The sequence below is a fragment of the Mesoplodon densirostris genome, chromosome 4, assembly GCF_025265405.1.
Source record: "Mesoplodon densirostris isolate mMesDen1 chromosome 4, mMesDen1 primary haplotype, whole genome shotgun sequence".
NCBI classification, from domain to species: Eukaryota; Metazoa; Chordata; class Mammalia; order Artiodactyla; family Ziphiidae; genus Mesoplodon; species Mesoplodon densirostris.
The window spans coordinates 113,859,407-113,879,275 of NC_082664.1; the positions used below are offsets into that span (position 1 = coordinate 113,859,407).

The 19,869-nt window shown below is 36.1% G+C and overlaps 1 protein-coding gene and 1 non-coding gene across 2 annotated transcripts; both read right to left on the bottom strand.

Moving 5' to 3' along the window:
- Positions 1-7,645: 7,645 nt before the first annotated feature.
- LOC132489691 (small nucleolar RNA SNORD107) lies at positions 7,646-7,719 on the bottom strand. Its single transcript, XR_009532080.1, has one exon. It is a non-coding gene; the product is annotated as a small nucleolar RNA SNORD107 (small nucleolar RNA).
- Positions 7,720-10,919: 3,200 nt separating this feature from the next.
- SNRPN (small nuclear ribonucleoprotein polypeptide N) lies at positions 10,920-18,998 on the bottom strand. The gene is made up of 8 exons (XM_060095108.1): positions 18,891-18,998; positions 16,678-16,823; positions 15,241-15,392; positions 12,856-12,967; positions 12,253-12,405; positions 11,667-11,805; positions 11,187-11,312; positions 10,920-11,081 (listed from the first exon to the last, which is right to left on the bottom strand). Exons 2-8 carry the CDS (start codon positions 16,678-16,680, stop codon positions 11,044-11,046), a joined length of 723 nt encoding a protein of 240 aa, XP_059951091.1. The 5' UTR covers positions 16,681-16,823; positions 18,891-18,998; the 3' UTR covers positions 10,920-11,043.
- Between the last annotated feature and the right edge of the window lie 871 nt (positions 18,999-19,869).

Below are 19,869 nucleotides of genomic sequence, written 5' to 3' on the forward strand. Positions count from 1 at the left end.
GTAATTACATACATAGAAGTCTAAATGTCACTCAGCTAAGTGAGACTTAGTGTACCATTTCATTTCTACAAGAATAAAAAAGCTTATGTGCTATTAATTTTAGGTAAATATGTGTTCAAAACTATGACAGAAATTTCTGCACATCTATTGAATTATATGGTATAAAAAATGAACATCTGATTACATGCACACAACTACCTAATAATTCCCTCCCTCCCATACATACCAAGTATAAACACATAGGGGTCATGTAACACTTCTATTGGTAACAGACATTTTTCACCATTAGTTCAACATTAATATATTAATTGTGTGTATATGTGTGTATGGAGAGGGAGTTCCTAAATACCTAGGAAGTTGTTATAGAAGAGCTTGTCTGTTCAACACACAGCAAATGCTTCCCTGCTCTGTCCCAACATTTAAAACTCAAAAATTTGATTGGAATAAGAAAAACTGTACAAGTTTACATATTTAAAAATATGAATGGCAATGATTTCTACACTTTAAACAAAGAATGTCTAATTACAAAACCTCAAGAACATAAAAACAAAAAACCCTCAAAAATCAAGCCTAATTAATGAAGATGCTCACTCTACTATATCTATGATCAATGATTACAACTTTAACATTTAAGTGAAAAGGTATTTCCAAAATTGACAGAAATTATATATCCAAAATTACTTCATGAAATAACACGTATCTTCTATACAGAAAACAAAGTAATAATACAATCCCGAGCAACCAAATATATCCCAAATAGACATGGTTTAGCAATTCAATTTACCAAAATAGTGTTTTCACCTTTGTCTATCAGTTTGGTACTCACAAAATATAAGCCTACTCAGCAAATCCTAGGCAGATGTCATTTAAAAAAAAACAAAACCAGGGCTTCCCTGGTGGCGCAGTGGTTGAGAGTCCGCCTGCCGATGCAGGGGACACGGGTTCGTGCCCCGATCCCGGAAGATCCCACATGCCGCGGAGCGGCTGGGCCCGCGAGCCATGGCCGCGGACCCTGTGTGTCCGGAGCCTGTGCTCCGCAACGGGAGAGGCCACAGCAGTGAGTGGCCCGCGTACAGCAAAAAAAAAAAAAAACAAAAAAAACAAAACCAACATTTGTTTACCACATATCTAGCAGCCTCACAGTATCCTCCAGCAACTAAATAAAGTTCATAAACTAAAACGTCCTATATCATCTGCCCTCAAGGCCAAATGATAATTGTTTAGGCCAAAAAATAATTCCATTCTATGACTTTTAATATCACTAGTTTTATAAAACACATACGTGCATGTATTCATGTGTGTGTATATGTATACATATGTAGTAGATGTTAAGAAATCCCTATAAATCAAGGACTAAAAGTTTAAAGCAAAACTATTATACATTCTATTTTATTAACAACCATCTATAAAAACACCCCTTTAGCTGCTCAATTATTTGCTAAGATAGTCTGATAATTAGCGAAAATTTTCACTCTATATAGTTAATATTTTATAAAACATGCAGAAATTATAGCTCATATACCTAAAAAACATATAATAATGGTGTCTATTATATACACATAATACAAAAACATTCCTTTGGTCAGCCCACTATTTAATGAACTCTGGTGTGATATACCATCACTAACATCATCCATAAAAATTTACAAATTGCCTATACAACTAGAAATAAGTACTTTAAAACAACAATTCACTATTTTCATTAAAAGTCAAATTCCACTCACAAATGAAAACTTTTCTAACCTATGCTATTTTACCACATGTGGAGCTTTCTATAAGATATACAAAGAGCTGTACACAAATATATCTGAAAACTATAAATAAAGGCAGTCCAGTGATGTTTTCACCATAATGAATCCTGTCATAAAACAATTATATATTTATATTAAATACTACACAATGTATTTCTCACAACCTAAAAATTGAGTCTAGTGATCCAATGAACACAATGAGAGGCTAAATGGAACATTTTTTTTGGCAAACAAAAATACTTCTATCCTATTAGATTGGTATGTATTTACAATGAGGTTAAAAAAAAAGAAAAAGAAAATTAGAGGTTAAACAAGAAAACATTATAACATTGTTTATAACAAACTGTTTAACAATTTCTACCAGAAATGAATTAATACTGATAGGCAATTCCACTGGCAAAACGAAAAAAATTCTACCTGTGTTTAACATTAGAATATTCATAAAATATATGTAGATGCCCAACATATCTGAGCATGGAGTAAAGCCCGGATGCTGTTTAAGAACTGTCTCTGTGCATATGCATATAAACACACAACCCTCCAAAACCCCCTAATTTTCTATCTCCTAAATTAGCTTTTATTTACCTAATACAAAGCGGTCTAGAAATTCCTCAGTAACTAACATTATATTCTAGTAACTGAAGTGCCCAAAATGTCACCCACCTCTATGCCTGATAAGATGGTACAGCACAGTAGTCTTTCTATTATATACAAAGCAATAAAAAACACCCACTCAACCCTGATCATACAAGTGTTCATAGAAGCTCTTCTCCTGTGCAAAAATTCCATCATGATAAGGCAATCTCATACCATATAAATTTTAACATAAAAATCATTTACAGGATAACATCTACAACCAGATAGAGCACCCTTAGTAAAATTTCTTAGGTAACAACTGTATACAAAACAATCCCCCTCCCCCAAAAAACCCACCACAATAATCCAATCAAATGATTTCAAACGTACATCATTCAGAGTTATTCTAACAATCCTTATTTCTGTAATCATGTATTAAAAATAATTCTTCTACATATATTAGCAAACTCTTTGTTAGCATTTGCAATACATTAAGAAATATCACAAAGCAATTATATTTGGTTATTTCATACACAGTATTCTCAAAATGCATATAAACAGTAATTAGTGCCTTCCTTTGCTTTTATGATTGATGTATTAAACATTCCCATGTCCTTCTCTTTTCTGCTATCCATAAGCAATACAGAATTGTGTATAGCTTACAAAATGTCCTCAGAATCCCTTTCTTAAGTCTTTTCCAGAAGATAATTTTACCAAACATGTTTTTAGAAACTTCCTTAGGAAACAGGCTATATTATTACAACATTCATCTTAAAAAGTATCTAAAAATAATATTTGTTTATAAATGTAGGCCTCTGTACTTGAGTATTAGATTCCAAAAGATTAAGCAAAGAAAGAATAAAATACAATAAACCATTACATGTTGAATTTCATTCTCTTCATCTCCTAACATTCAATGAACAGTTCACACGTGTTCATCATTCACTGAGTATTTTAATTTCAATACCATTACCCAAACACAATTTTTCTAAGTATTTAAATAAATTTGTAAGGTACACATATCCAGTTAATTAGTTAATGGGATTAGATTTCAAGTTGTTTTAAAATGCTGTGGGGGAAAATAAGGTTTATCACATATGCATACAAATGCCACATATATAGGGCTTTTTACGGGTAACTTTCGAAGTCAAGTTGATATTCCATGGCAAGGAAAATATTCCACCCCACCAATCCCAAGATTGCCAATGAAATGCAAATACAAAAGAGCCAAGATGAAGTACAGGCCAGTATAAATTTCTATTTTGTCTGTAATTTTAGAGCTGGTGCAGCTTCCAGCTAAACTCAAGATCTGTTGTCCTTCCCTTCCTATCCACATATTCCTACAGGGTTAGCTTATGTTTACTTGAGTTTGTAGACTAGCCAATACTTCAAGTTTTACCCAGCTGAAATAATTTTCAATTCAGTAGATACCCTTCACACACTTGAATCTTGGGGAGAGAAACCTGGAATGAGAGATGCTGTCCTGATGCTGTTGGATCGGGCAAATCAACAGATTAAAAGATCTAGAAAATGTCTCTACAGGAGGGCCCTGGCCCAAAACCCCTTAAATTGGTATGAGGTGTAGACTTCCATAGCAGTCCGTAAGTACAATTGTTCAGGATACTCCAGAAAAATCTGTTCAACTATGTTAACAGAAAAACGGTTTGCGAAACTACCCTAAAATCATCCTGGGTTGCAATCACATTGTATCTTGCTGTGCAAATTTCTTGAGATTCTTATGGACCAAAGGGTAAGAGGAAAGGAGTGTCTAAATTTTATGAATCCAAATGTTCAGCCACTAGAACTGGAAAATTTCCAGTTTTGACAGTGGCAAAAGATGGTGTAAATATTATCAGTTTATATAATCTTTGTCCTCTTCTCTGATTATTGCTTAATTCTAACACTTCTAAAACATGTCAACCGCAGATTTATGAAGGACATGATGTGGTTTCGTCATCTTTCCCAAAGACTGCTATGGCAGACAGATCAATTAGAGAATCTGAAGCTAGAAGTAAGGGGACCAGTTAGAAGTTTCAGTATGAAAGGTAGCTCCAAAACAGCCATCTATATTGGAGTATCTATTGTGCAAAAAGATTCTAAGTTTCTGGATGAAATCCTTTGTCCATCTTTCTTAGGCTCCATTCATGTCCATGAATGATAGCCAATCACCTTCTAGTTGACATCATGTTTCAAATCTCTGTAAAATTGATAGTGAAATATATATTACACAATGATTTTAAAAGGATGTTTATGAATTTGAGATATTTCCCATTTATTTGCCATTATTTTCTTTGAATTATCTGTACATGTGTTTGTCATTTCAAAAACAAGTATTCAAAGTCTTTTCATTTACAATGAGTTGTAGGACAATGTTTAAGGTGCATTATAAAAACCAAGAGAATAAATAATCAATATATCTTGCCAACCTAAATAATATCACAGATGAATTTTCACATACTTTTATGTGGTCAAGTACTCTGTTAGCCACTAATAAGTAAACTCTGTTGTATATGCCTCAACAACTATGCCCTCTTGATTTCTAAGAGGTATGCTCTAGAAATAAATTCAAATAAAGATATGCCTTTTGTTTCTATACATGAAGATTTATTCTCCAGTGAGCTAGACTAAACAGGGAAAGGTGTCCCGTAAGAAGAGACAACAATTTCTTTTTCCACCAAAGCCCCAAATTGAAATTTGGCACTCTCACGTAAGTGAGTTGAAGGCAGTACCATCCAGGGAATTTCCTGGCAGCCCAGTGATTAGGACTCCACACTTTCACTACTGAGGGCCTGGTTCCAATCCCTGGTCTGGGAACTAAGATCCCATAAGCCACACAGTGCAGGCGGTGGGACAGGGGAGAAAGTACCACCCAATTCCCTGCTTCCAGGCTGTGGCACAATAGACTTCCTTGTTTCTTGACTCAACCCTTACAAAAAAAAAAAAAAACAAAAAACAGAAAATAAAGGTTAAACTGGAAGCCAAATTTTGCCTATACTATAAGGCAAATTTCTTGTACCTTTTGTTCATTCATGTGTTGATTCTACCAGTAATTAAGACAACAATGTAACAAAAATTACTATCCATCAAAAACCTACTAGATGCCAACTTTTATGACAGGCCTTGGAAAAAGAACAGTCATAATGACACCAAGACCTCTGGTGAACCATTAATGTTTTATTCTCCTATCTATGCACATTCTTGTAATCATTTTTCCAAAACTTGTCATGTTATAATCTTAGGCAAACAAAAATATTATTCAGTAACTCAAGGCTTTTATAAAAGTTTCTTCATTGTGACTTCAGCGATTTTGGGGGGTGGAATATTTGTATTGTTACTTTGACATCACTTAGGGCCATAATTCACTCTTTTAGTAGAGAAAACGCCCCGTCTAAAATTCAAATCCAGTGTCTAGCCAAGTTCTCTAGAGAGCGTTACACATTATGCAAAAGATAATTAGAAAAATATAATGCCTGAATTTTCTGCCATCCTACAAAAGAAAAATTGGTATCACTGCAATAACTTATTCTCATTGTTATCATATCACAATTTTTAAAAATCCTCTGTGATTTCTTATTTTATTCAGTCCAAGCCATGGAAGTGAAGTCTCCTTGTTTCAAGTCTGGGTTCATTCTTCAGTTGCTATGGCATGGGGAATGACTCTGTTTTGACTCATATTTTATATTCTTTACCACTTATAAACCTAGAGGAATCCCAACTAAAGTGACTAATTTTCAGATTTCATAAGTAAAGTGGACAGTTCATTATAACACTAACACTACAGAGAACCATCATTAGAAAACAGTACTAGATTTCAATAACCAATATGGCCAACAGATATTTATTTACTGCTAAGCTATAACATATTTGATGAAATTTCCCCAGAAAACAGGACACCTGGAAATCTATTGGTATTGCCAGTTTATGGTCCACTTAAAATGACCCAGAAGTGGATGCTTAAAATAAAATGTATATGCCTAAATGCAAAGTAATTCAAGTTATGCATAGTTCAGTGACTGAAACAGAATATAAACTGGATAAACCTTACCCTAAAAGTATAAGTAATAGGTAGAAGTTACCACATCTAGGAAATCAACACACTATTCACTGAGATCATATCTACTCTTAGAAATATTTGTTAAAACATCTACGGCTTCCTAGAAATTTTTGTTTATTGGTCATTTTTATGACTGAAGGGCAGAAGTCACAGAAACAAGGTTTCTTCATCTACCATTTGAGAAGTTGAATGAAGTATCCTGTAGCAAAAACCCAGCAGCTCCCCTGTACTAAAGGCTCCTATTCACTGCTGGCAAAAATGGACTGGCCATGTGAACACCTGAAGCTGTGTATTAACATTCACATCTAGAACAAACATAACTGGATTTCAAATACTGCTCTTCTAGTAGGCCTTCACCATGTAACTAAGCAAAAGAGGTACTCTCACCCCTATGAACTCAAACAGCACTGTATTTCCACTTTCCAACAAAAGTGACTAAAATGTATCCCTATAAATATATTGTAAACTTCATAACAAAGTATTTATGTATCCCTATAAATACATTGTAAACTTCATGACAAAGTATCTAGTTTTTCTGAAACACATCCTGGTATACACTAAATAGCTATTCCCAGATAAGGGTCAAACTGACTACTGAGACTACTGAGTATTAAGAGTATGAAATTAGATATTAGATAGCCCTAGATTCTAATTTCAGATATTTCACTAAAAGAAGTAACTGTAAAGTATCTAATAACATTTTAAAAAATCAGTAATGTCATATTTCTTAAACATTTACTCTGTGATAGGCTCTGAACGCACTGACCAACTGCAGGCAACTGAAGAAAAAAAAAAAAAAAAAAAAACTATCCTTAAACACCAACATCCCTCTGAGGGCACTTACCACTCATTGCGTTTCATATGTGTTCCATAAATATTCTTTCTGGACAAAGCTTAGACACCTAGAACCCTGTCATTCAATGTTTGATCCAAGAAGTGGCAGCTTCCTTTTTATATGTCTTTGTTTCCATCTCGCCACCTATGTGCCTTCTGAGATCCAAGGGTGAGCTCCCATTTTTGCTTTGAACAGTGTGTGTGGGCACACACACACACATATATGTATATATATGTATATATAAAAAAAGAAAAAAGAGAAAATAATTAGCTCAGAAAAATCTATGAAAAGAAAAAAAGGGTTGTTTGAAGAACTGGCAAAATGTATGACTACACCTGCTATTTCTAGCTATTCAGTTTTCACATGTCAAGCCAACATTTTCTACCAAGAATAATGTCCTCTGAAAAGTCTATTGAGGCACATTGACTGGATTTCAGAGTGTCCTTTTAAGCTCAAATTTTGAAATCATCATATTCAGACAAGGTCCTGTGTCATCATAAACCTAGCCAAGGCCTCTGCAATACACTCTTACTTTTTTCTTTAAACAAGGTTATTTTACCTTGTGGTTTGGTCCACAAAAGGAGTGGTTTGTTTCTGTCCTAAAGGCAGCTCATATGACTTTTAGCCTCGTTGCAACACTACTGGGTAGGATCCACAATGACATTTCAGAAAATTCAGTGACCAAATTCTCTCTTCCTTTGGCACTGCATATGACTGAAAAGGTTTCAAGACCAAAAAGAAAAACAAACCATGATAACATGCATTGCTTTATTTTAAGAAAATAAAAATGCTGAACATTATTATATTTATGGCCAGTCCCAAGGGAATTAGAATGCAAAGATGAGTAAAACAGAATCTGGCAATGTATCATAAACTGAATACCATGTATCTGAAAATTTCATGATACAGTAGAGGCTTATAACTGACTCAGTAAAAGTTTTATTTGAAATTAGTATAATAAAGTGTTTCTTTCTGATCTTTATAAGATTTTGAAAATTCTAGGCAAGTACTACCATTTTCACATAATTCCGTAAATAGGGAGATGCTGATCAAAGGCAATAAACTTTCAATTATAAGATGAATAAGTTCTAGGGACCTAATGTACAGCATGGTGACTAGTTAACAATATTACATTGTATACTAAAAATATGCTAAGATGGTAGATCTTAAATATTCTCACAAAAAATAAAAAGAAATGGTAACTGTAAGGTAATAGACGTGCTAACTAAACTTACTGTGGTAATCTTCTCACTATATATACACATTATAAGACATCATGCTGCGTACCTTAAAACTATACAACGTTATTTATCACTTAGGTATCAATGAAGTTGGAAAAAATTACAGGACTTTAAAATTTGACAGGATTACATGATTAAGTAACAATCAGTCTATGAAGGCAGGGAACTATGTCACATCTGACATGCTTTTACACCAAGTCCAGTTTACCTATCACATAAGCACAGAATACCACAAATAACTCAGAAACATAAAGGTTATTTAAGGTAGTGTAACTATTATATCCCAGAATTCTAACTGAAACTGTAAACCACGCTGAAAATATGTATTGCTATGCAATGTGTATATATTTATGGAGTCACAGTTAATAAATGTGAACAGGAAATCAGGAAGTTGTTGTCCAACCATGTTTTAGATGAAACATGTATTCATTTAAATGCAGGAATGCAGGAAAAATTCTCAAGTATTTACTTCCATGAATGTTTGCAAACTGAGTATACTGGTACATGACCCCAATGGAACTCTGCAGAAGCTCTGAATTAGCAATCCATAACAAAATATCCACACTTACCTTATACCCGACATGCAATTACATGCATATCTGTGTCCCAAGTTTTCTTAGTATATTTTCCACAATTAAGAGCCCTCAAAAACATTCAAGGAAGCTCTAGGCAGAGAAGAATACTATTATCACCAAACAAAAACAGCCATTAGAAATAAGCATCTTGCAGAATATAGAGCTCTCATCACTCACCTCTAACTTGCAAAAGAGGCCAACTTTAGTTAAGAATATTAGAGAATGTGTCTTCTTCAAATATTCCGTGTGACCACTCATGTCAAAATCTAAAGGCCATGCATGCCAGCAGATGTATACAAGGATGAATGTCTTCCCTCCAAAAACAGAAAAGAGTACCACAAATTATTTGAAGTTGATCCAGTGAGGAGGCCGCTCAGAAAATAAGGCTCTTTACATACTCTTGCTCTAAAAACTGAAGGTTGTATCTGTCATATATGTTAGGGTCAATTTTATCCTAAGAGAATGGTTTTGTCTACAATGATCCAGATGCCTGGGGCTCTGATAACCACAGTTACTTTGTAACATTCACAAACTCTGAAAAAAGTATCACATATGTATTATAAAAATCTCCTAAACCAAGGAAGGCTTGGCTTCTTTTGTTCCTTACCTATTGGCCATTGATCTTAAAAACTACTTTTGGGATCGACCACATAAAGTTGGTGCCAGCAACTGTAGTCATTTTGAAGGCCCCTTTTCTTCCAGAGACTATTACTTGAAAGGCTATGATTTAAAAGCTAGAAAAGGAAACACAAATATAACCTCTGCTGATAAACATCGAAGGAGAAGACACAATCAGTCTACCAGTCTTAAATTATTAAGGAGCTACTACCAATCTCTAACTGTGGTATTTTACAAGCTAATTCCTACAATCAATAAGGACTCCTTTATTGTCTAGTTGAAACCTTAGCCGTAAAGCTTAAAACCTCCTACCTCTTCCTTTTAAAAGTGATTTCATTGTTCCCTAACCAATTCTAACTAGATCTAGATATCTGGCCATTCTTTAACTATTTAACTGGAAGATAATGTTTACTTCTCTGAACACTTCCCATACATCACTAACTGATGCAGCTGGATATAATCATAATTTGTACTTAGGAGTGTCAACTGTCCCTGGCAGTCCAGTGGTTAAGACTCCATGCTTTCAATGCAGGGGGCGCTGGTTCAATCCCTGGTCAGGGAACTAAGATCCTACATGCTGTGTGGCATGGCCAAAAAGTAAAATTAAAAAGAAAAAAAGTGTCAACTGTATTTCAGAGTGTAAGTTATCTTTAAGTAACACAACTTGTCTCAAATATGAAGTCTCCCCAGCTTCCAAGACCCATGCTCTGCCATTCATTTAAAAATTTGTAAGTAAATACTCACTAGTAGGGAATGATGATTATTCCAGGAGAGTGTCATCTCTCTGACCGCACAGGCACAGGGCACTGTAAAAAGCTCATCAACGGAGGTCAACTTCCAAGCAAAAAGAGTACCCTCCTATTCCAAATGCTTTGATTGAATGAACAAAGTCTAATTCAACACCAGTTTCCTTCCACAGATGGCCTTACAAGGCCTTTCTTCACATCCCTACTTTCCTTCAAGTATGTATGGCATAGTAGAGAGGGCTATGTGTCAATCTTACATGAACCACTTAACCCCCTGGGTCAAGTTTCCTTACGTGTAAAGGTTATTACCTGACACCAGTCAGTACACAAAGTCAAAGTTATGAAGCTGAAAAAAGTATCATGACCATTTTATCATAAGAATTAAAAAGAAAATTATTTAAATGAGTTGGTTAACAGGATTTACCTAATCCAAAATAACTTCAAGACCAGAAAAATCCCAGTCTTCACCCTGACCTCAAAAATAAAAACAAAAGGCAAAAAAATGTACAACAGTACCTCACAGTTTAATTTATGCATTTATTAGCTAATATTAATGCAGCAGAGGAGACAAAAGCTCACAAACACTCCACACATTTCACAAGACACATTGCAGGAAAAAAAAGTGACTAAGAAGGATCAATAGTATCCTAGGGTCTTGGTGGACGCATTCCTGGGGGAGGTGGACCTTGAAAAGAAAAAGCAAAATTCCATGAGATCATAAAATAACAGAAAAACATATAAATATTCAGGGGCCTGGATAGCACCACTGAGAATATGTATACCCACTAACCTCTTATTCCTGGTGGAGGGGGTCTCATTCCTGGAGGGGGCATGCCTATTGGCGTCCCTCGAGTAGGAGGAAGCCCAATTGGTGGGCCCATGGGTGGTCTCATACCAGGTGGAGGAGCCATAATTCCTAGAATGAAAAATGGCAGAAATAAAGGCCTCATAAATCAGCTAAGATGGGAGCATTAAACACAAGATAATATTTAAAGAAATAAGCCTGGTACTAAGTAGAGTTAAACAATTTCTCCTTGACCACTGCCATGCTGGCCATCCCAACTCAAAAGAGTCCATAGCCTTTCATTTAAAATCAGTGTCCAAAAGTGGAAAACATATTCCAACTTCCTAGTTAGGTAGTTAGGCTGGGCCTTAATTCAGTATCTTCTTATTTTTCATCATCACTCCTCAAGATGATACAATTTTTTCACAGATCCACACCTATATCTAAGAATCAAATTCTTTTAGTTCTTGTCCATCAATTCCTTACCTGGAGGTGGAGTTGCTCGACCAACAGGTGTAGGTGCAGTCCCACGCCCTGGTGGATACTGAGTTGGGGCTCCAGCAATGCTCGCAGTAGCAGCAACTGCAGCAGCTGCGACAGTGCCTCTTCCCTGTGGGGTCATTACCTGAGAAGGAATGGTTAGAAAGACAGTAAAGGTAAGGCACTTCCTTGCATCATTCAAATACAGAATATAAGCAGTTGATCACGGACTATTAAACAAAAAATTAAGGCAATTCTGCACTTCTCCTGTTACTCTCATTTAAAAAAATCTTGGCACACTATCACATTCTCCTTTAAACTGAACATGTCCCCTTTTAACCTAATCAGCCCTTTTGCATTTTCTCAACTCCGGTTTACCCATCCATATTCCTCTTCACTCACCAACAGTGGTGAGTTACTGTTATCATGGTGGCTTTAATCTACTGTCTTCCTAATGTACATCTGTACCTCTCTTCCCTCTACAGCATACGCTGCTTACATAGTATAGTATGCACGCTCAGATTTTTCAATTTCCTCAGCCTCAGGTTCTAGGCACTTTCTCCCAATAATATAAAAACTTGTGGTTGCTCACCTGTTGGGATGGCCCCCCAACCCCTCGGACAGGGCCTGCTAATCCAGCAGGAGCCTGGGGAATTGGAACACCAGCTGGAACACCTCTGCCAGCTGCCCTACCAACCCCAGGGCCTCCTGCAGCTCCAGCAAGTGGTACCCGAGCAATGCCAGTCTGAAACAAAAAAATAATAGCTTGAAATCAAATGATTTATGAAAGTTATCAATAATCTTATTCCTAAAAAACTACCCCTTTCCCACCATTTTCCCATTATCACCTATCTCATTAGTTCTGTATTCAAAATAGCATCACGGAAGGCATCCTACAGATTAAATTGTACATTTGTCAAATTGTGAGTCCATATATTTTCATGACCCTACCAAGAGGAAATAAATCACCAACTCCTACCCTTATCTAGGTTGCAGCCAGCAGGTAGACTAACCCATCAGAAAACCCTTAATCTCCCAGTATAGACAAGCAAGAACTTACATCAAGTGCCAGGCACGTTTTACTTGACAAAGGCACACTATACTGTGCCTCTGCTGTACCCTGATTTAGCAAATATTTCAAATAATGTGATGTGCTTCCACATTAATGTTCTGTCCTGTCCTACATCTTCCTTACATCTTTGGGGGGTGGTCCCTCCACAGTCATGGAAACCAAGTTCTCCCCACGCAGCAACACCAGACCCAAAACCCGCTTTTCTTCACGCTCTGGCTGCTTAGCATTCTTTGGCCTGTAAATCAGAAGAAAATTTTAGTATGATAAGTTATGGGTCACTCACTAACATTTTTATAGATAAGTATCAATGAAGACAATAATTAATGCTCAGATGCTCACGCTCAAACAGTTAATGAGTTACGACAAACAAAACTAGACTCAACTGATATATAAGGGTGAATGGCTCTTTTCCTTTTACACTTCAATCTTCCAGAATGTTCCCTCAATGTTATACTAAAGCAAAACTAATTTCTTCTTTGTGAAACACAGATGCAAATAACGTAGCTAGGATTGTTTTTCTAATAGTACTGATTGCAAAACTTGGAATTTTACTTTTTTCTTTCAGTTTTACTGAGATATAATTGACATACAGCACTGTGTAAGTTTAAGGTGTACAGCATAATGACTTACATACTTCATGAAATGATTACCACAGTACGTTTAGTGGATATCTAACACGTCTTATAGATATAAAAGAAAAAATGATTTTCCTTGTAATGAAAATTCTTAGGATTTACTCTCATAACAACTTTCATATATAACATACAGCAGTGTTAATCATATTCATCATGTTGTACATTAATTACATTCCTTGTACCTAATTATCTTAAAACTGGAAGTTTGTACCTTTTGACCACTTTCATCCAACTCACCCTCCCCCATCCCCTGCCTCTGGTAGTCACAAATCTGATCTCTTTTTCTATGAGTTTGTTCTTGAAGTATAATTGACCTACAACACTATGTTAGTTTCTGATGCACAACACAGTAATTCAATATTTCTACACATTATAAAATGATCGCCACTGGCTAAGACTTTAAAGACAGGCAAAACTGAAACCTCAAGTTTTCATGTTAAGATGGGATTTCAATCATTTTTTAACTGAATAAGTAAATACTGACGACAGACAACTGAAATAAGGGATGGGAACAGCAAGAGGCGATGACGGCATACCAAAAAGTTTTTAATAACAGACTCCTGTTTATTCCTGGACTTAGCACATACTATATAACCATGGGAAATTTTTTTGAAAACTTTTTTCTAACCTCTGTGATTCTAATTTCTTCATCTGTCAGCAGCAAAAATCATACATGCATGAGGCTTATATCACATACTATAGGTAATGCATTATTTAGGTGAGATTATCCCTGTAACTTACTGAAGAGTGAAACAAATTAAGAATATACCTCAAGCATTCATCAAATGTCTTTAGTATTCATCAACATTGTAAGTATTTTTAAAAATTCTTTTCAGTAAAAAGGCAAATTATTTAAACAAAAAATTAACATTGAAGCATTCACCATCCTAGAATTTCTGAAATGATCCAACTTTGTATGCAGGAAGACGAGTAAGAATGAATAAAAAGGGAAGGACAGGAATATGTTACTAATTCTATTCAGATTTGAGAAGAACAGACTTATAGCAGGCAGGCAAAGGTCATCATCACCTTTCTCTTCATATCTGAAATCCCTAAATGAAGTGGTCAAAATAAATTTTTGGACAGTATATCGTTAACTGTGGAAACAGAAGAAATAAAGCCAATGGTCAAGGGTGATGCCTTGTAAATTATGCCAGGAGCCTGAAACAAAGCCATCTTGAACGTCTGGAGATATTACAAGCACTGACCCAAATACTCTGAATGAAAAGTCAACTGAATGGAAGTAGAATGTCCCTGTGATCTAGCAAGTGGCATGCTCTTATAGTTAAAGGAAGCTCCCCAATCACAGGTGCAAAGAGGGTGACCTCCTATGGTAAGGCACAAACACACAGAGGTTATGTCTGAAGAAACAGCATGGGCAAATCACAAAGATAAATAAGCAAGATTAGGGATTGAGACCAAATCAACACTGACCATGAGGATTCAGACAAAACAAGGGGCATGCAAAGAGGCTAGCCGAACAATTGCTAGACACAGCCTGAATTATTCTATTCACATCTCAACTCCTCAACCATGAAGAGTAATTGTTATTCTTAAGATTCCCTCAATCTGAAGGAATGTTGCAGATTAATGTTACTGATCATTTCTCAATTTTCTAAATAAAATATAACTTGTTATTTTGATTATAACATACAGTCTTATTCCCAGTTTAGTTCATAATTGTATTTCCAAAATTAAAACAGTAGTGTGGATACAGCTGACTCTTAATACTAGGAGATTCATCCAATTCAGAGATGAGGCCAGGACATTAGACAAGAGACCAGTCCTGCCTTTTCCCTACCTCCTTCAGTTACCCTCACTACTGTTCAGACTCTCCCTCAGTATCCCACTGCCCAAACCCAAATGGCCTTACTTGATCTTCCTGAACTCATCACAATCACAGAGGATCAAGTTCATATGCTTGTCAAAGGCCTTAAAGGTGCCAATGAAGATCCGGCCATCTTGCAAGATACATCTCATCCTATAGTCAATGTGCTGCAGCATCTTGCTGCTCTTTCCCACAGTCTGGAAGGAGTAAGAGAAGAGTTAGTCATCAGCTTGTCTGCAGCTACTTTCTAACCCTTTCCTGTTTCTTCCCCACTCCTATACCAATCCAAACCTGGCTTCCTTAACAAAAATATGCTTCCATTTCTTTTCTCCATACCTTTAAGATACTAGACCAAATTTGGACCCAGGGCCATTTATACTCCCCTATGGAACCCTCTGCTTCTCAGAATCCCTCCCTATGCAGTTTTCCAGTACCCTAAATATATTTCCTCCCCAATAGAGACTCCCAAACCCAGTTCTCTCTTCTAGTATTCCATCGTTTTAATCCCTGTCCTTTCCCCAATTCTAATCCCAAGCTCCACCCTCATACAGAATACTTTACGCTGTTGGCTATTTGTTTTCCTCTAGACACCTAGCCAAATGGTGGGAAACTCCTATCTCCATCAAAGAGTTTGCAACTCCCATCGACCCAATGCAAATATGATGTATCATTTTTCAGTTCCCTTTTAAAGGTCTCTGTCCTAGTTCCACCACACCCCACATCCCATATCATTCAGAACTTTGATCAGTGTTCCTCAAACTTTTTCTTTCATTTTTTGTCCCGCTAAGGCACCTTTTTAAAAGATTTTCATCCTAATTGCCCACTCCAATGAAACTTTAATATGCAGAAATACTGTATCTATTTACATACTGTGGCCCTTTGGAAGACCACAAACCACTGTCAAATCTAACATTCTTCCCATTCCTCAAAAACTAATTTTCAGTCCCTTTGGATATCTTTCCAGTTAAGAATACATGTTCTTGATTAGCTAAACTTAAACAGAAACACAAAATGGATTAGGATGCTGTATTTCTCTCTATAGACAGCCTTCCTTTGTACCAATCAAGCCTCAAAGCCCCAAACCCCTCTATTTTTCTTTCCCTGCTGATTCCGCCAAGGCCTTTCCCTTGGCTGTGGTTTTGCTGGACCCTCCATTTATAAAGTAGTCTTTTTATCTATTGAAATCTGACCTCAGAGTCCCTCATCTGCAGGACGGTCCCTTACCACTGTAATTATGACCAAAAACTCTCTTCTGTATTTCCTCACAATGCAAGATTCCTCTTAAGATGTTTCCCAAACCATTATACCACTGTGACAGGACAACAGACATAGGTCTTCACCAGCTGCTATTCCATGAAATGAAGCGTTATCTCTATAGATTAATTCCATATTAAGAACCCCCAAACACCTCACACTCTGGAAATCTGTTATATTGGGCATTTACATTAGCTTCTCACCCCTCTGCCCTAATATACATCTTACCATGATTGCTGTTCCACCAAATCCAATGTCCACAGGAAAGTTTCAGGATCCTTAAGACCTAAGGGAAGGCTACAGATAAAGGTATGACGCACGTTCTCCTACAAACAATGCAAGCTGGGGCGGAAGCTTCGAATAGTAGATGGAGCCTGCAGAGGAAAGCATGATCTAGCTGCACTGCAATCTACCATGTTTTAAAACAGGTAGACAATTTTGCATGAAAAGCACTATAAGAGACATTCAAAAATATCCCCTCATGCTCTCATACCCACCAAGTAAACACCAAATTTCACTATTCCATCATCTTAACTCCCACATTGTACACACCCAGAGTTAACAGGTGGTTAAATTTAATTTTACACAGAAATTCTTAAATGTTTCAAAAATTAGCTTCATTTTCATTCCCAAAATGTATTATTTTCTCTTTCCATCCTTATTTAAGGTAGTGTTTCATTCTCTGGTCACAAATTAACACCAAGTCATCTCAACTTCAACATTTTGGTATCCTTAAGTTTCTCCATCTGAGTTAGTCCAAACTTTTGCTCCTTGGCTGAAACACCTAAATGTTTTCTACCTCAGTGTTCCCTTTCCCCAAGCCAGAGTCCCTTCAAAATAAGCTAGGAAATCTCCCTTCACCAAGAACCTAATATATTATCATATACCTGCCTAAGATGTCCTTTGTTAAAAGGGGACATACAACTACTAAATGTTTACACGGATATTCGGTCAACTTTCTTAGTAATCAAAGAAACAAGCATTAGAACAATACTCTCATTTCCCCCAATATACTTAAGGAAATGCTTTGAATAAGTATGAGAACCAAACCTAGCCAAAACTGGTAAAGGATCTCAAACTGCTAATTATACTCATTTAAAAGGAAACACACAAATTATGTTCCTTTTGAATAGGAATTTGGATTTATGCATAAAAGTAACTCAGTATCATGAACAGAATCTGGTATAATTGTACTTTTAACAATGCAAACATTTCCAGTAAGATTGTTGTCTCCACTGTTTTTTCAATAGAGAAAATTTGCAAACAGTAAACTGCTTAAGTACATTTAAAATCATCTATTTTAGGATGTGAAAATGAAATCATTTAAATAGTGGTTATGAACTATGGCAACATCAAAACAATAAAGTAAAAGAACGGTGAGGATACCATTATACATGTGGAATTATAACACTAGATTAGAAGAGATCATAATGATATAAAATAAATAATTCAGTAAGGATGGTAAAATGCAGAGGGGATGTTTCCCTATAATTAACAAAATTTGATGGCAGTTCAATACATTTTTATGAGAACTTGGAGGGTATCAGGTTTTCTAATAGAATAAACTGATCATTACTCAGAATATCTCCCAAGCTTTGTTCTCCACATGCAAACTGCCATGCATCCTTTGTGCAGCTTTTCCTGAAAGTCAATCCTCCCCCCCAATAAATGTAGTTTCTAATCCAAATTCACATGAGAAGATTAACGCCTATAATTCAGATGCTCTGATTCTGACAGGATTCTCTATAAAGCAGACTATAAATTCAGGAATACTTGGTGTATGTTTGAATCAGTAGCAATTTCCATTTTTATGATAGCATACCTAAGATTTAAGGTCTTCATCAACCCATGGAGACAGTAAGTAAATTAAGTGGTTGTCTGAACTAAGGGTGGAAATGGGGAATGAATTAAATGGGCACAAAGGGATCTTACTTGGGTAATGGAAAATACTAAGAGTATGTGTGGCAGTGACTGCAAAATTCTGTAAATTTACTAAAAAGCACTTGTTTATAACTGGATAAATTCTATGGTATAGGAACTATACACCAAGAAAGCTGTTTTTAAAAAGTAAACTGTCTTGGACTTTCAAACAATGGTCAAAGTTCATAGTAAGATTACTTTTTACACTGCCATTGGTGCCCTCAAAGAATAAAAACAGCTAAACGTTCAACAGGACACTACTACTGCAGCTCACTCCCTTACCAACAATGGAGACATGCTACCGGACAATGAGCCACAACACAGTGATTATTGGGGGAAAAAAAAAGATGTAGCTGGATGTAGCTTTTCAAAACTTCATTTAAAGGAAAGAAATGTAATCACAAAAAGATATCAGATGTAAAGATTAATATAATGGAAACCACTATCAAATGTGCATTTAAGGTGGGAATTTGTAGTCACCTCTCCAGTAAAAGTTTAAAATTCAGAGACAGGGCTTTTACCTTCAAGTGCCAAACAGATTTTAGAGTTGAGATTTCCCAATCCGACCCGTTTCAAATGTTTTATCCCGCTTGGCCTTTCAGTGAACACATACCTCATCAGCCCTAGTTCATAGAGTTTAGCTATTAAGAGATCAACAAATGCAAACAAGATTTCCTGGTATAGTGGATAAGAACAAAAAAGGAAGGCCAGTCAGGCATGTGTCTGTCCATCTAACCTGTTTGAGGTTCCAAACCCCTCCCATACCCACTATCTTGTTACCCAGTTATCGAGTATAAAAATGTATCTGGTGATTTGAGTCATGGACTAAAGAACTGGAGACCTCAGAACTGGGGATGTAAATGTATAAAATAATTTGCATAATAGGATATACATTTCACTCAGAATAGGGGTTGACTGACTGGGGAGGTTAAGAAAGGCTTCCCTTAATGAGAGGGACTTGATATTTAGGAACAATTATCTCTCGTCCCTAAATTTAGCACACCATAATCATGAACCCTTGTAAGGGAAAGGAGATATATCACTTTGCAGAATGATCAAATGTATCTCTACAGTAAAGGAGAACAAAATGCTTTATGAGGAAGAAGACAAGAGCAGCAATATCACACTGCATTAAGGAATTAGCAGTTACGGCAAATATCCTGAAGAAAGTGCAAATAAGCAAATAAATGGCCCAGAGTCCCTGACCAAAAACATCCTGGGATTCCTCAGAGGAGGAAGTTATCAAACTTTTGAAAAGTGTGGAGTTCGAAATGATTAAACTACGTAAATATGTAAAGCTTCCTTAAATCAAAGGATATGATGGTCAGACTTGGCCAAGCAACATGTAGGAAATGAGAAGTCACAGAATAATGGTAATAGTGTTCATTCTCCTGGTTAAATAACAGACCCTTCACAGAAAAAAAAAAAAATGTAAAAAGTCTAACATGAGAAAACACAAATAAGTGGAAACTACTAATCCACAAAGCAATGCCATTTAAA

What these genes read in the sequence shown, in the direction of transcription:
- SNRPN (XM_060095108.1), bottom strand. An exon ending in TCGAGCAACTCCACCTCCAG is followed by an intron (nt 11,313 to 11,666) that starts GTAAGGAATTGA and finishes TTTTCATTCTAG; the next exon opens with GAATTATGGCTCCTCCACCT. An exon ending in CCCTCCACCAGGAATAAGAG is followed by an intron (nt 11,082 to 11,186) that starts GTTAGTGGGTAT and finishes TTTCTTTTCAAG; the next exon opens with GTCCACCTCCCCCAGGAATG.